Here is a 17,245-nt window from a genome sequence, read left to right as displayed (position 1 = left end):
GGCCAAGGAGGAAGACCGAGCGACGCCCACATGGAGGCGCTCGGAGAGACGGAGTCGGCGGAGATCGACGAGGAGAAGATCGTCAGCAACTGTGAGTCGCCCTGATTCCCCTACCATCAGGGCAGATATGGAGGAAGCCCTGAGAACGGCGGCCAGGAACTTGCCTGACTCCAACGGCGTGGCCTTGACGGCCTGATTTCACTCCGGGGGGAGAGATGCTTAGCTTCTACGATGCTGGGTTGGGGCTGGGGGTTGGGAGGGAACGGTTGGAGGTGAGTGGCTGAACGTCCACTTGATTGTTTTCTACAGACTTGCCCGTCCGGGCTGGACTGAGACAATGGGGTGTTTTTGCTTGTTTGTGGTTCTGGCTAGTTGCCATGGGTTAGTTTTGGGAGGGCGTAAGAGTTGTTTTGTTGTTGGTGGGGTCCCGTCCGATAATGCCCAAGCACGCGTGAGGCCGGTCCTGGCCTTCCCTGCGCGCCTGCCCCGCGCGCCCCCTCCGCTGATCCCTCGCCTGCTGCACAGCGCTTCGATTCCCTGGGGGAGATGCCGTCCCTGAAAGTGGTGACCCTTAATGTTAAGGGTCTGAACAATCCCGTGAAGCGCAGAGCGATCCTATCCCTACTGGAAGGGACGCAAGCGGACATATGCCTTTTGCAGGAAACTCATCTGCTACCCAAAGATTGTCATAGGCTGCGCTCTGCCAAGTTTCCCACCCAATTCTTCTCTTCGGCGGCGACCAAGACTGCAGGCGTAGCCATTCTTTTAGCTAGCTCTTTCAGGGGCGAGGTATTGTACAAATATGCCGAACAAAAGGGGAGGCTCCTAGCGTATCGCATGCGGCTAGGGGGTATTGCCTTCACGGTTGGCTCCGTTTACAGCCTGAATGATCACCAGGATCGTTTCCTGGACTCAGTGTTGGTGGACGTCACTGCCTCGCCCGATCGCCATGTTGTCTTGGGGGGAGACCTGAACATTGTCTTCAACTCGGCTATGGATAGGTCTGCCCAGCGCTCCCCACAGACGGGGGAGCTTTCCCGCGTGGTGCAAGACCGGATTGCAGAGCTGAACCTGCATGACCTCTGGCGCGCCATGCACCCCACCGATAGGGACTATTCCTATTTCTCCCACGCGCACCGCACTTATTCGCGGTTGGACTACCTCCTGGTGAGTGGACCGCTGCGCACGGCCGCCACGGCGGCGGACATCGGGGTCTTGTCCCTGTCCAATCATGCACCGGTTTCCGGCGTCTTTACATGGCCGGCGGCCTCCCCCCCCAGAGGGTTGTGGCGGCTTCGGGATACCCTTCTACATAAGAAGTCGGTCGTGAAGCGGGTGGAGGAGGTCATTCGGGACTATTTGGTCCACAATGGCAACCCCGACACGTCTCAGGCGACGCAGTGGGCGGCCTTGAAAGCGGTCCTGCGGGGGGAATTTATCTCTATCTCCTCGGCCGAGAACAGGGAGCGGCAATGTAAGAGGGACGAACTGACTGCGCAGGTCAGGGAACTTGAGCAGGTTCACCGCCGCACGGGGGCTCCTCGAGTCTGGAGGCAGCTGAAAGCGGCGAGGAAACTCCTCTCTGCGCTGGACCTAGATCGAGCAGAATATGCGGCGTTGCGTCTGAAGCATGCCTTTTACACGGGCGGGGACAGATGCGGTAAGCTCCTGGCCCACCGGCTCAGAGCTGCGCAGCAACGCAATGTGGTGAAGGAGCTAGTGGGTGCAGACGGGGTTTCTGTTTCCGGTGACGCGGAGGTGGCGGACTCCTTTCGTAGCTTCTATGAGGCGTTATATGCCGCGGAACCCTCCTCACCGAGGGATGCTGAGGATTATTTGGAGTCGGTGACCCTCCCGGTACTAGAGCCCGCCCAAGCGGATCACCTAGAGCGGGACATCCATGTGGAGGAGGTCATCTCCGCCATAGCACGATTGAAACACGGTAAAGCCCCGGGCCCAGATGGCTACACGGCCTTGTTTTACAAGACCTTCTGTTCCACAGTGGCGCCTATCCTGGCTCGCCTGTTCAACTCCTTCTCCGAACCGGGGGCTATTCCGCCGGACCTTCTTTCCGCGACTGTGTCGGTTATCCCGAAACCCGGGAAGGACCGGACCCTGTGTGGTTCTTATAGGCCTATTTCGCTTCTGAATGTTGACCTTAAGCTCTACACAGGGATCCTAGCGGCCAGACTTGGACTGCACCTACCGGGTCTGGTGGAGGCAGACCAGGCTGGCTTTGTACCCGGGAGACAGACAGTTGACAACACCAAGAGGGTGACACACATATTAGAAAAGGCCTCGCGCGTCCCGGAGGAGCGGATGTTACTGTCGGTCGACGTGGAGAAGGCCTTTGATAGAGTTCATTGGCCGTACCGTGAGCTGGTTCTCGGGAAACTGGGAATCGGCGAGAAGTTCCGCACCATGATCTTCAATTGCTATAAAAGACCATCAGCATCGGTACGGGTCAATGGGCACAGCTCTAGTAGTTTTGACATTGAGCGCGGTACGAGACAGGGCTGTCCCCTTTCGCCGCTTTTGTTCGCCCTCTACATGGAGCCATTTGCCCAGAGGATACGCGATAATCCGGACGCTATTGGGGTTAAGATGGGTCAATATACCCATACTGTTAGCCTTTATGCGGACGATGTCCTGTTGACCCTGGATGACCCCAGGAGGTCACTCCCTGCTTGCGTCCAGGAACTGAACGCCTTTGCACGCGTGGCCGGCTTTAAGATGAATATGGCTAAATCCGCTGCCCTGGACGTGTCGCTTGCCGCGGACACCAGGAGAGACCTTCAGCGTCTTTTCCCCATGCAGTGGTCCTCTTCCACGGTGCCATACCTAGGGATCCTGCTGGCGCCTTCGCTGCCTGAAATGGTTAAAGCAAATTACTCTTCCCTTAGCAAGAAGATTAAAGAGGAACTCGGCCGATGGAACAAGGGCCTGCTCTCGTGGCTGGGCCGTATCGCAGCGGTGAAGATGACGGTGCTGCCTCAGATCTTGTATCTTTTTCGCGCTCTACCTCTCCAGCCCCCTGTGGGTTGGATACAGCAAGCGCAGGCTGACATCTCCCGTTTCGTGTGGCAAGGCCGCAGGCCTCGGATGAAGAGAGTTCTCTCTACGCTTGCTCCGGAGGCGGGGGGCCTTGGTATCCCGGATCTCCGGAAGTATTTTCAGGCGGCGCAACTTCGATATTTGGTGGAATGGAGCAGGTGGGAATCTGACAAGCACTGGCTTTTTCAGGATCAGGCGGTAGCGGGACGTACCCTTCAGGAGGTTCCATTCCTGCGGCGCGCACATCGCCCGGCTAACCTCTACGCCTCCTTTGTCACCCGGGTTCCCCTGCGAGTGTGGGATGCGGTTTGCGAGCTCCGCGAGCTAACTACCTTCCCATCACCGTTTACACCTATAGTTGGTAACCCGGACTTTAGTCCGGGTTTAGAGCCGGGAGCTTTTTCCCACTGGGTGAGCGCGGGTTGCAGGGCACTTTTTCAGATTTACGGACCGGAGGGGGTGCTTCCTTTCCAGCAACTTCGACAGGAGTTTGGCCTGACGGAGGTAGACAGATTGCGCTACATGCAGGTCCGCCACTGGGCTCTCCAACCCCAGGTGCGCGACGTTGCAGCCCGTCAGATCACTCCTTACGAGCGGTGGCTAGTGACCCGGACCTCGGAGGCCAAGCTTATTTCCGACCTGTATAAGTTTCTCCAACCCCCGACGTTTCATTTCCATAACCCGGGGAGGGAGCGCTGGCACAGAGAGTTGGGCAGGACCCTGAGTCACAAGGAGTGGGACAAGATCGCATATCGGGCGAGGCACTCTGCATACCACACTGGGCTGACGGAGACCTTTACTAAGGTTTCCACCTACTGGTATTACACCCCGGAGAGGCTCTATGAGATGCACAAACTCACCGACAAGGGATGTTGGCGGGGCTGCGGACAGGAGGGTACTCTATCGCACATTCTGTGGGATTGCCCGGTACTGACTGCTTACTGGAAAGAGGTCTTGGATGAAGTGGATAGACACTTTGAGATTGAGCTGCCGCGCTTCCCGGCGTATGTCTTGCTAGGCCTGCCCAACGACTTAATGTACCCGCTGAAGTCCCGCAGGGGTAGGCAGATTGCTATTGCGCTAGGCTCAGCGGTCCAAAATATCCTTATTCACTGGCGCACCTCCACTGCCCCCTCCATCACTGGTTGGCTACATAGACTCTGGCAGGTACTGGGTATGGAGAAGATGTCGCTCACAGTGGCTGGAAATGTAGATCAGTTCGAGGAGCTCTGGCACCCCTTCCTGGCACTGCTGTCCACAGAATTCCGGGAGCTCACATGTCCGAGGTACCTGCGCCTTCTTAGGCTGACGCCACCGGCGGCCCCGGCAGACTAGGAGGGATGGGGCTGGGGGGATTAGGGGTTGGGGGTAGGCTGTTTGGGGCGGATGCTTCTATTAAGGGCTATTGGACGGGAATGTTGGGGTATTGTTTTCTTCTTTTTCCTTTTCTGGGGGCGGGGGGCTTGGAGGGACTGCGTTGTGTTTTGCTGTTTTGCAGAAAGTTACTTGCTCTTAGCTTTGGTTGGGGGTCGGGGAATATAGGAGGGTTGTGCGCACTGCCTTACTGCCTTACAGTTCATGCCTCCCCTTCCCCTCCTGGACCACCGACCTCCCCCCTTCCGACCAGAATTGCTGCAACATGTCTTTTTTTCTTTCATTGTACTGTATGTAACCTTGACCTCCTACTTCCCTTCCCCATGTTTCTTTCGTTTTAATAAAAATGCTTTAAACCTAAAAATAAGGAGTGCTCAGAACACAACAATTCAGATTTTCAACATTACCCACTTTCGCTCTAGAGCACCCAAGTGAGAAAAATTCAAATATGTCTTTCGAATCAATAGCATCATTAACAGAAAACAGAGCGATAACAAGAGGTTACACATCAGAACAAGCGGCTGAGGTGTATGGTTTAATAAGTGAAGTTACTAATCTACAGGCGCATGGTGGATCTATAGGACATCAATTGAAACAACTGGAATTTGCATCAAAACGTGAATTGAACCAGAGATTACATGCATCTACGTTGGTTCAATACCATAAGGTGAATCGAATCCCCAGAGGACTCAGACTATCAATTAAACCTATGCTCTACAGGTTAAAAAATAATCCACAATTTATGGAAAAATGGTACCAAATATTAAACAAGTGTTCGCTAGATTTAATCCTTCTAATCATCGAGGAACTGGCAAAAACCATTGATGAACTCAAAACAGAAATCTCTACTATTCGATCGGACCTTGCTGAAAGAATGCCTGAAGATGAACTGGCCAGATTTTTGAGTGATCTCAACATCAAATTGGATGAATATGGTAAAGAATTACAAGAGACCAAATTAAGAAAATTTAAACGGGACACAATAGATTATAAGCTGAACGAGGCATACACCTGGGCAGAGGTGTATGCCCAGAGACGCTTCACCCGTAGGCCAACAACAACTTCCTCTGAGGAAAGTTTAGCCACAGATAAAGATATTGATTCATCTCGAGCACCCATGAAAACAACTTACCCAACAGGTGCATCACAGCCAGAGAAAGCAAGTACCTCAGGACCACAGGTGTCTTTTTTAACCGAGGTCGTGGAAATAGATCGCCCACCGGAGCAAGATACAGCAAAAAAACAAGGAGAGGAAAAAGAAAAAGAGAAAGAGAAACTGAAAAAAGGATTACGAAGCCAGGGGAAACCCTCGTAATAAATATCTCCAAGCATTCTTTGACCATCCATGAAGAGAGGATTCTTAATAAAGGGATAACGTTTGTTCCTACAAACACAGGCTCCAAATTTGAAGATGAAATAGCGATCTACAAATTTATGAGAAACTTGAGACTAAGGAATTTTTTTGATAATGTGGTACCAACAGATGACAACCAAGCATCAAAAAAGATAGAAATTTTTCGACCGAAAAGTACGTTTGAAGCACCAACTTCACACAAAACATTAGATCTTTTTGAGACTCTGGTAACAAAGGATTTTAAAAAATTGAATTACAGATGCAACAAGAAAATACCTAATAACCTAAACAGATTGGAAAAAAGCATATTGACACAATTAGCGGAAAAAACAGAGTTAACTTTCCAGAAAGCTGATAAAGGGGGAGCATTGGTGTTAATGGATACAGAATTTTACCATAAGAAAGTGGAAGAACATGTGAATGACACCAACATTTATCTACTCCTACAGCAAGACCCGACAATTGAAATACAAAAAATACTGAAATCGTTGATTGACAAAGCTACTGATGAAGATTGGATCACACCAAACATGGCAAAATTTCTAATGGTTGAAAATCCAAGTAGGCCAAAAATTTATATGTTGCCCAAAGTGCACAAATCTTTGGAAGATCCACCTTTCCGACCCATAGTGTCGGGTTGTAATTCGATTTTTGAACCAGCAGGACAAATAATTGACTACTTTTTACAACCATTTGTTCAAAAATGGCATACATACATACAAGATACAACAGATTTTTTGTTGAAGTTGGCATCAATACAACTAAAAGCTGGGAAAGAATACATTTTGTGCACTATTGATGTAGTGTCGTTATACACCTCAATTGGACATACCGATGGACTTGAAGCTGAAGAATGGATGCTGTTGCAACACCCAGAAATGGAAATGAATCCAGTGTTTTTACTCGAGCTTACCCAGTTCTGCTTACAAAACAGTTATTTCAAGTGGGCAGATAGATTTTACATGCAATTAAACGGAACATCAATGGGTTTTACTGGGGCCCCAGTATATGCCAACACCTATATGGCGAAATTCGAACATGAGCATGTATTTGCACACACAGAATGGACAGACAATCTTGAATTTTTTTGTCGCTTTATCGACGACATCTTTTTAATATGGTCTGGCACAGAAGCACAATTAAATCAGAACATATCAATATTAAATTCAAGGAATCCACGCATTCAAGTCACTCACACTATAAGCAGATCTACAATTGCATATTTGGATGTTAAGATTGAGCTAGAGTGAAAAAGTATTAACACCTCACTTTATCGGAAACCCACTGATAAAAACAGCATGTTACATTTCCAAAGTTTTCACCCTCAGAATCTGTTGAAGAACCTTCCATATTCTCAATTCCTGAGGATAAGGAGAATAGTGACGAAACAGGATGAATGCATTGACTACATTAATGAATATAAGGAAAACTACAAAAAGAGAGGCTACCCCACTGAAGTACTAGAAACAGCACAAACTAAAGCATTGGCGAAATATCGGACAGATTTATTTTCAAAATCAAAAAAAGATGCTCAGAGACGCAATGTGTTCGTTTCTAAATTTTCAACCAATTCACAAAAGATAAAAAACATCATCCACCAGAGATGGGAACTTCTCCAGCAGGAGAATGACTTTCAGAATAGCTTCAAGGATAAACCCCTTTTTGCTTATACCCGTTCTAAGAATTTGAAAGAATTGTTGAAACAACCAGAGACTTCAAAAAAGAAAGACTACAAAGGAATGAAGAGATGTGCAAATTGTGTGCATTGTAGCAATGTAATTGTTGGTAATGAAATCACCCACCCACATACTGGAAAAACAATTAAATTGAAGTTTGAAGGTGATTGCAATAACAACCAAGTAATATACATGATCAAATGTCCATGCGGACTTTCATATGTAGGAAAGACTGAACGTAAAATAAAAACTCGAATTTCAGAGCATAAGAGCAACATTAGAAATAAATCCATGACATCACCTCTTGCAACACATTGGTTAGAAAAAAAGCACTCGATAGCTCAACTGAGATTCACCATTCTAGAAGTAGTGACATTATCAGAGGGTATTAACAAAAATAAAAAATTGTTGCAGAGAGAATCATATTGGATCAAAATGCTTAGTACTCTGATTCCTGGGGGCCTAAATGATCGTATTGAATTGAGCAGTTACTTGTAAATGATACCAGAAACAGTTTTTGTAAATGATGACTCTCCAGTTTCTTGTTTATATTGGTAACATACAGTATTATTTCTGTTAATATCTGTAATGAATAACCTAATGCTGAAAAATGGTTTACCACAGAATTATCATGCATGAGCACGTTTCATTTTTTCACTCTATTATCTTCGTTCTCATTTGTTCACTAATTTTCATATTTATTTTTGTGTACATTCTGTTTTTTCATAACATTACCACGTAAGTTTTTGGTTTGCATATTGTATTCGCTCCCATTTATTGTATCACAGCCGGGTAGTTCGGCGTTGTTGTTATTAGCGCTGCATTGTTTACTTTTCACCCAGTTGAAACACGTGGTACTATTTCGGGCAAATAGCTAGTACGCATGATAGATTGAGTGACTTGATTTGGACGTAGTGGACGACGCTAGTGAAATTGATGGAGATTGTCAGAAACACCGTTGTATTGTCCAATAGCGAGAGCGGGTTGACTGGTTACAGCAGGGAATGCGGAAGAAGTCCTCTTCCGCATTTGGTTCTGACGTAATGGACGGTAACAGTAAAATCGATGCGGATTGGTAGCTACATTGCGTCACTGCCCAATAGGAATAGCGGTTTGACTTGAAATACCAGGATATGGTAGAGTTATCGGAAGCGCGAGTGACTTCTGTTGGAAAGGGAACACCGTGTGGTTTTTGCTATGAGCTACGCCCGCTGAAAGTCGGTAAGAAATGTTGTCGGAGGTCTATTTTTCTGCTCTCAGTTAACTACGGACGTTGCTCTGGACTGAATAGACTGCTCTTCTTGTGAATAGGTTTCTGATTACGAGGTGTCTTTGAGACGAGCCGGTTATCCACGTGTTATACAAGTTGTTGGAGCAGTAGCAGGTATACATACAAACCTTTATATCTGATAGGTAAATTGGTAGGCTTTTTGAATTGTGTTAGTTATTATTACTTTTGCTATTCGTTTCTGCAGGAGTTGTTTTGGATTTCAAAAAGCTCATTAGAGCCAGAGGCAAGGATTTCCGTGTTCTAGTGTGAGTTAGCTCATCTCGTTTTTTGTTTTTTCTGTTTTATCACCATTACACATTTTTGGGTGCTGCTTGTTGGTGAAGGTTAGTTTCATAAGTGTATTTGTTACCAATAAGTACAATTCAATTCATGCGCCTGCATATTATATTTTATTTTGCAGTGTTGCCCCTGACAAAGGGACCCTATTTTAGTCCCGAAATGCATTGGGCGAATTACAACATACACAAGGAAATCTAATGTTTTTCTTTTTTGTATAAAATGTTTAAAGCTGCTTTGTCTATGGATGAAATCATGTTTATGCAAATCATTAGACAATGTGTTTTTTGAAGTAATTGATTGATTGTAAAAATGAATATGAATAAATAATTCGTATACAGAAAAGTATAAAAGAGGTTTGATCGATAAATTTTATTTTATGTTGTGCGCAGCTAAGTCTGTGTTAACAGTGTGTTGACCAGCCACATTTTCATGTTTACTTTTAGGGTATTTGGGTATACTCTATTAGTTGCAGCACACGGATCAATAGAGTAGGCTTAACCCAATAAAAAAGCGTTAAAAATAAGGAGTGCTCAGAACACAACAATTCACAAAGTCACTGAGAGACTTGTGAACTCCCAGCTGCCTACCTTCATCGAAGAGAACTCCATCATGGACTTCTCCCAGTCCGGGTTCCACAGCAACCATAGCACCGAGACCGCCCTCCTCGGCCCCACCGATGACATCTGCATTCTACTCTACCACGGACACACCGTGGCCCTCGTCCTACTAGACCTCTCCGCAGCCTTCGACACTGTCTCCCACCCTTTCCTCTCCGAACCCACGGAGATCAACTCCAGAGTACCCCAAGGATCATCACTCAGCCCCATGATCTTCAACATCTACATGACCCCCCTCGCTGCCATAGTCAGACAGTAGGGGCTCAGCATAGTATCATACGCTGACGACACCCAGCTGATCCTCTCCCTCACAAAGAACCCCGAAGACACCAAACGCTGTTTCCAGGAAGGAATGAAGGACGTTGCAGCCTGGATGAAGAACAGCTGCCTGAAGCTCAACCCAGAGAAGATGGAGGTCCTCATCCTCGGATCCTCCACCTCTGCCTGGGACAACACCTGGTGGCCCTCTGCCCTCGGGAGCCCGCCTACCCCAATAGACCCTGCACAGAACCTCAGCATCATCCTCGACTCCTCCCTCACCATGACCCGCAGATCAACTCCATCGCCTCCACCAGTTTCAACTGCCTTCAGATCCTCTGCAAGACCTTCAAATAGCTAACCGGCCGAATACAGAAAAACTGTCGCACTCATAACCAGCAGACTGGACTATGGCAACGCCCTCTATGCCGGAATCAGCAGAACTCTCCTGCACAAGCTCCAAACCATCCAGAACACCGCAGCCAGATTTGTCCTCGGAACCCCATGGCACGGAACCCCATGGCACGAACACATGACACAACACCTACGAGACCTCCACTGGCTCTCCGTCGAGAAGAGAATAACCTACAAGGTGCTCTCCCACGCCTACGAATCCCACCACAACATCGGACCCAAATACATCAACGAGAGAGTCTCCTTTCACGTACCCAGGAGAAACCTCCGCTCCACCGACCTCGCCCTCGCAGAGACCCCCTGCATCCGCAGAACCAGGGCAGGCGGAAGAGCTTTCTCCTACGTCGCAACCAAAGCCTGAAATGAGCTCCCAGTCAACATCAGACGCTCCCCCAACCTGCACATCTTCAGGAAGAACCTCAAGACCTTTCTCTTTGCCTGAACCGGAGCTGTACCCCCTCCCCTCGCCCCAGCGCCTTGAGACCCTCACGGGTGAGTAGTGTGCTTTATAAACCCCTGATTGCTATTCGCAATTTCACTAACTCCACATCATATAAAAGCCTTTTTATAAGGTTTTTCCTTATAAGTACCTGACCCCCTTCCCCTGGGACACCCAGGGGAGACCCTGAGGGTACCTACCATGCCCAAACATTGTAGTTTATAAATTTGTAAGTGCCACAAACATCAAAGTCGAGTTTGGGCACACTTTGCATTTTTAAAAGCAATACTGCAACACAGGGCTGCATTTAAACAGACCTCAGGCTCCAGCAGTGCACACATGCAGGTGCAGAAAAGGCTGCTGGCCTCTAAACTGCCCTGCCATATTGTATACTTGGGGCTTAAAGGTAGTTTCAATCCGCCTGCCCTATTATGTGCTGGGGCCTTATACAGGAGGTCATGCCAATCACAGGGGTACCCTAAACCATAGTGTAACCATGTGTATGTAGGTGTTTTCACTGTAGTCCAAGTGTCTTTTTCTGCACAGCATTGGCCCTCGGCCTGGTTAGGCAGAGCCCAGGATCAGTCAGAGTCAGTTACCACCAGTACCAGTCAGCAAAAAATGGGGGGTGCCCAGGGCACAAGATCACTTTGGAGCATCCAAATAATGTGTTGAATTTTGGTTCCTCTCTTGAAAATGTATTTCATCTGAGGAGTGTGCTTGAAAGATTCAGGCAAGAAGGTCCAAGGATGGGGACTTAGTAAATATTTTGTGTATTGGTGAACTTAATAATACGTTGCACAATTTGCTAGAGGCACTTTACATTTAAGAAAGCTGTTGAAAAAGGTTGTTTCCTTTTTGTGGTCCTCCCTATTTGATATTGAGTTTCAGGATGTTAAAATATCTTTAGCCAGTGCAATTCATTGATTCTGAAAGGTCAGGACCTGAGCTACTTTGTTACTGAGAAAGAAGCTCTTTGTATTCATTTGGCTATTAAAAAACGAAAGTAAGTTCTGTGGGATAGAACCTTTATATTGAAAAGGCAATAATAAACCACAGAAGGATGTTTTTGAGAAGAAAGGTCTTGAGGATTTTTCATAAAGGCAACACTAAAGTTATGATAGACTAAAAACAAGAAACAATGGCAATAAAAGGAACCACACAGTATGCAGATGTGGCCTTGTGAAAGAGCAAAATGCAGTCCTTCAAATTGAAGTTAGCCAGTAGCTCTATGAAGCTGACCCACTACCCCATGCTTTATGCAGTCGTGGGCAGGAGCAAAATGTGAATGACACAGCAACAAACGAACAGACGAAGAAAGCTAGCTAAAAGTCATGTTAAGTGTGTGTATATATATATATATATATATATATATATATATATATATATATATATATATATATATATATATATATACTACTATTATAAAGAGAGAACACAAACCTTTGAGCCAGGTAAACTCGGGAATCACAGCGCCAGTTCAAACACCTGATGCATCATTGTAATTGTCAGGGTGTGCAGATGGACATAGGCTATATAAATAAAAAATATATACGTTGTTTAAAAAATTTAAGTTAAATAAAAAAGTAGTCCCTCCAAAGTAGCGCCGGCCGCGACGTGCGTGCTGACATCAGGAGCGGCGTACACGAGCGCAAGGAGGAGCAGCGGAGATCAGCACGGGGAGGAGCGGTGACGAGCGGAGGAGCGGGTGCTTGCAGCAGAGAGCAGGAGGAGCGTGGAGGTAAGGCAAGGGCACGTTTGCAGATGACACCGACTGACTGTGAGGATTCTGGCCGACGAGGTCGGAGTCAGAAAACACCCGTGTACCTTGTGACGGCTGTCGGAGTCTGTATGAACTGTGCAACCTGAGCGATATCCCTGCCATCGCCGCAAAATACAAAAGCAAACGTGAGCGACATGAGACCATTTACAAGGGAGCAAAATACAAGAGGTAGCAAAAGATGTATTACAAAAGTGACAATCGTGAAACAGTATGAGGAGCAGGTGCTTGCAGCAGAGAGTGGGAGGAGCGTGAAGGTAAGGCAAGGGCACGTTTGCAGATGACACCGACTGACTGTGAGGATTCTGGCCGACGAGGTCTGAGTCAGAAAACACCTGTCTACCTTGTGACGGCTGTCGGAGTCTGTATGAACTGCAAACTGAGCGATATCCCTGCCATCGGAGCATGTAAGATTTGAATAACAAAAGGGATGGCTGTTCTATCTTAGGAAGGCTCAGGGGGACCCACGGACAACGTCAGGGCGGGCGGGGGCCCTGAAGCCTGATTCCTCCCGGACAACGTCGGGACGGGCTGCTAGCATATATATATTTGTTGCTCCGAAGCCCACTGTGGGTGGAAATAATGCTTTTCCAATCGTTGAAATGATTCACAGGACCTACTATAGGTATTACATTTGTTCTCTAGGACTACAAAGCCTAAAATGCACTGCGCGCACTTAGCGCGAATAAATGCTGAAAAGAGAACCGCCTGTGAGTTTCAATATGCAAATGACCTTCGAGAAAGAGGCAGTGAGCCCCGAAACGCGTCGGGTCAGCGAAAATTATCTGGGAGCAGCATTGCGAGATTGTGTTATTGTGTTATCACCGGATGGTGCAGCCTGCTGGGAGTGCGCCCCTGAAAGCTGGGATGTTTTGGTGGAAGATATATACATATATATATAACAAGGCGGGAGCTAACCGCCGAAACGCGTCAAGCAGCCAATAAGTGAATAAAACTTATTTGGAATTCAAAATTTCACGGAGTCAGTGCCTTTCTTGTATGGTGAAGTTTGGAGTGTTCCTGATAGATAGATAGATATATATATATATATATATATATATAATATATATAGGAAAATAAAAAGTTCTTGACAAACACCAGACCTAAAAATGGGCTTATAGGCTTCCTGAAGTGCCACTGTCGGTACATAAGTATCACAGAGTTGTGTTCTTCTTCATTTTGCATTGCAGAATTGTTTTGTTATATGATTGTCTTTATGATAATAATAGCTTTTATTTAATTTGGCATTAAAATATTAAAACTTGATAGGTTTCTGCTTACCCAATCTAATGTTCTTTGGTGCATAGATATTGATACACATTTTATTCCTTGATATATACAAAATGCATAATTCCACTGTTATGCTGATAATATAGTTTTTAAAACCTAACACAATATAATGGGACAATGTTTTGTGTTTGTCAAGCTGTAGAGTTCTGTACCACTTGAACCAAAATACATTTACCAATGAAATTGACATCGACAGCACTTGAAATGTGCAAAGTCAAAATTATAGTAATTGTGGGAAACTGCAAAACAGCGTTTTCTATACGGGTAACATATGCTCTGATATAGGTTTTTGAATCTCATCTATTTATTTGGTTGCACAGCGTGTTTACCCTAGGATATAAGTCACTTCTGTCAATGTGCTTTAGCAGTACTTGTTGGATCGCTGAAGAAGGGATCTAGCAGTAATGGCAAATGTTGCAAAGGAAATCTCAGTGTAGCAGTTGCCATCTGACAAACAATAGAAATAGGTTGTGTTTTGTAAACTGTGAACTTTGACATGGTCTAACTTACTAAATGTGTTTTGTCTCTAGGTGTTTCCACACTATTTAAGATATTTCACTCCTTTACCTGCTTGCCCTCACAATGGTGGATTTTCTGGCAGAGAATAATCATTGTGGTCAGGCCATTTTACGGATCGTCTCTCGTGGGAATGCCATCATTGCTGAATTTCTCAGGCTCTCTGAGTTTATTCCAAATGTCTTTCGACTGAAGGATAAAGCCGAACAGCAGAAATATGGAGATCTCATATTCGACTTTAGTTACTTCAAGGTAATGTATGATACTTTGGTGTCATTCATTTTTGCATAACACCATGACAAGAAAAATTGTTCAGCAAGGCTGATTTGAAGAGCATGTTAAGTTTTTCTAAGTGTTGACATATCAAGCAAAATTAGGACTCTGCAACGTGTTGTGGCTCTTAATTGATCCATTTAATTTTTTTAATCATTTTTTGTCTTTAATATAGTTTGGTCCTAACTCCAGTGAGCTGTGGAGGCCTTTTAAATGGCACATTTTTGTGACATTTTGGCATCTTGCCTACAGACAAGAAAGCAAATGTTATCACACACCACACAGCACAACACAAAACATACACATACATGTACACTAGCATTAAGATACATAAAGGGCTTTATGACTGCCCATGTCTGCTTTTGGCTACTGCCTTTCAGCTGGCTTTTAGTGGCTAACTTGGTTGTTAATCAGTCTGGTGTTAGCTCTCAGCATTCTGTGGAAGTGAACACTTTTAAAACCTAGTCTGCACACACATTGGATTTCATTCTGTCATTTATACTTCATTATTTATTTAGAAGCCACCTTGTTCAGAATGCCTCAATTAGGTCATCTCCTTTTTACAGCACCCCTGCAGACTCATTCTATTCTGTGCTGATTCACTCCTATTTTGGCTTTGCCAGTGCCTGTTGAATTGCAGCATTGTCAAAGCCAAAATACGAGCGAACCAAAATGCTTGTCTCCTTTGCGTCTTCTTTTTGCAACACCACCCTGCTTCCTTGCGCATCTTTGCCCCTTTGATAAGTGAATCTTTTCCCCACCTAGTCAGAAACTGCTCTCCTCCCGCGCAGCTCCAGCAGTTAAGTGATCCCCCCGAGCGTGCTCTGACCTCTGTGTCAGGGTGTTCGAGGCCCTCCTCCACCCGCAGGCTCCCGCCTCCACCTCATCCCTGGTGGTCTAGTGGGAGAGCATTCTGCTCTTCTGCCCTCTTTCTTTCTTCTCTGTGCCTTTTGTTCTGTTCCTGCCTGTTTTCCTGTTTTTCTTTTTCTTTTCCCCTGTGTCGCCTTCTGCCTTTTCCAGCCGCTGCTTCCCCCGTGACCCTTTCACACTCCATTTCGCCATTTGCGCTCCCACCTGACCTGCCCTCACCCTAGTTAAATGGCGGGCGCGTGGCCATACCAAAGGCAAGTCCGTTTGCGCCAGACCGCACCCAGAGCCAGGAACTTTGGCCTCCTAAACCGTCTGTGCTATGACTCCAGCAGCCTCCATGATCTCAACCCCAGACGCAACAACAACTGCCAGCTCTCCACCTGAGCAACACCAATGCCCTCTCTCCTGCCTTCACTGCCGCCTCACCTTCACCCACCTCCTTACCCCAGCTCCATCACCCAACCAACCGAACCTCACCGCACTGAAGCCGCTCAACTGCATCCTCCTCCACGTACTATCTCTCCACAAATATGCCACAGAGATCTGGTATTTGCTGGACGCCGCCTCACCCGACGTCCCCTTACTCACGTAAACCTGGACGAAGGCCAGCTCAGCACCAGGCATCACCATCACCATCCCCAATGGCTACAAGATCATCGGCAAGGACTGCCACAACCAGCAGGAAGGTAGCATTCCCATTGGCCACAAAAGCATCCTCGGCTTGACCACCCACCCAGATGACCTCACAACACACGTGGAGCACCTTCACTTTCACATCTATGCCAACACGAAAACCATCCTCCATGGCAACCTCATCTACAGACCACCCGGCCCCCATGCTCCATTCACCGACGTCATCACACCCCAGGACTTCACATCCACAGACTACAATCTACTAGGAGACCTCAACTTCCACCTGGACAACCACAATGATACAAACACCCCCTTCCTCCTAAATAACTTTGCCAACGTAGGCCTGAAATAGCTGGTCACCTCCCCAACGCACATCGCAGGTCAATCACTCGCCCCAGTCTTCGCCACAGGAAATAGCATCTCCTACAGCCACATCACGGAACTTCTCTGGACAGACCACCACTGTATCCACTTCTCCTTCAACAAACCCACCGCATCCAAGCACGCCCACCATTACCCCCGCAGAAGCTGGAACAAGGTCACCGAGTACCAGTTCACCACCACCCTCAACAGCACCTCACCACCGTGAACCTCTGCTGCCAACATTGCAGCATTCAACTTACACCAAGAATCGCACACTGCGGCGACATCCTGGCCCATCTCAAGAAAGCCACTGCCAAACACATCAAGAAAGCAAGCTGGCTCACGCCTCCCCTCCAAGAATTCAGACGCCTCTGCAGACGACTCAAAAAGACATGGAGGAACCACAAAACCACAAAACCACAGAAGCCCACAGCGCCTTTAAAGCAGCCACCACCACCTCATCAAAAACACAGTGAAGAAGGCCCTCCAAGACCAGAATCCATACCAACACAAACAACAGCAAATTACTCTTCACCATCATCAAGGAATTCGCCAAACCCAACAGCGAAACCACAGACGTCCCACCCTCCCAAGATCTCTGCAACAGACTTGGAACCTTCTTCCACCACAAGATAAAGACTATCTACGACAACTTTGACAACCAGGAGCTCCTCATCACACCAACAACCTCCTCAACTGACTCCCCCGACAGACCCTGCTCAGTTGGACTCCACTCATCATGGACGACACCCTAAAGACCATGA

At 46.9% G+C, this 17,245-nt stretch overlaps 1 protein-coding gene across 1 annotated transcript in view; it reads left to right on the top strand.

Annotated features, from left to right (window-relative positions):
- The window catches only part of WASHC5 (WASH complex subunit 5), a 402,037-nt gene that overhangs the window by 14,092 nt on the left and 370,700 nt on the right, over nt 1-17,245 (top strand). Inside the window, exon 2 of the mRNA XM_086966205.1 lies at nt 14,357-14,594. Within this exon, the coding sequence (XP_086822331.1) occupies nt 14,409-14,594 (186 nt within the window). The 5' untranslated portion in view covers nt 14,357-14,408. The remainder of the gene's footprint in view (nt 1-14,356; nt 14,595-17,245) is intronic.

Source organism: Lissotriton vulgaris, chromosome 4_1 (genome assembly GCF_964263255.1).
Source record: "Lissotriton vulgaris chromosome 4_1, aLisVul1.2, whole genome shotgun sequence".
Lineage (NCBI taxonomy): Eukaryota > Metazoa > Chordata > Amphibia > Caudata > Salamandridae > Lissotriton > Lissotriton vulgaris.
The sequence above is the reverse complement of the archived record's forward strand: the minus strand, read 5'-3'. Positions and strand labels throughout refer to the sequence as shown.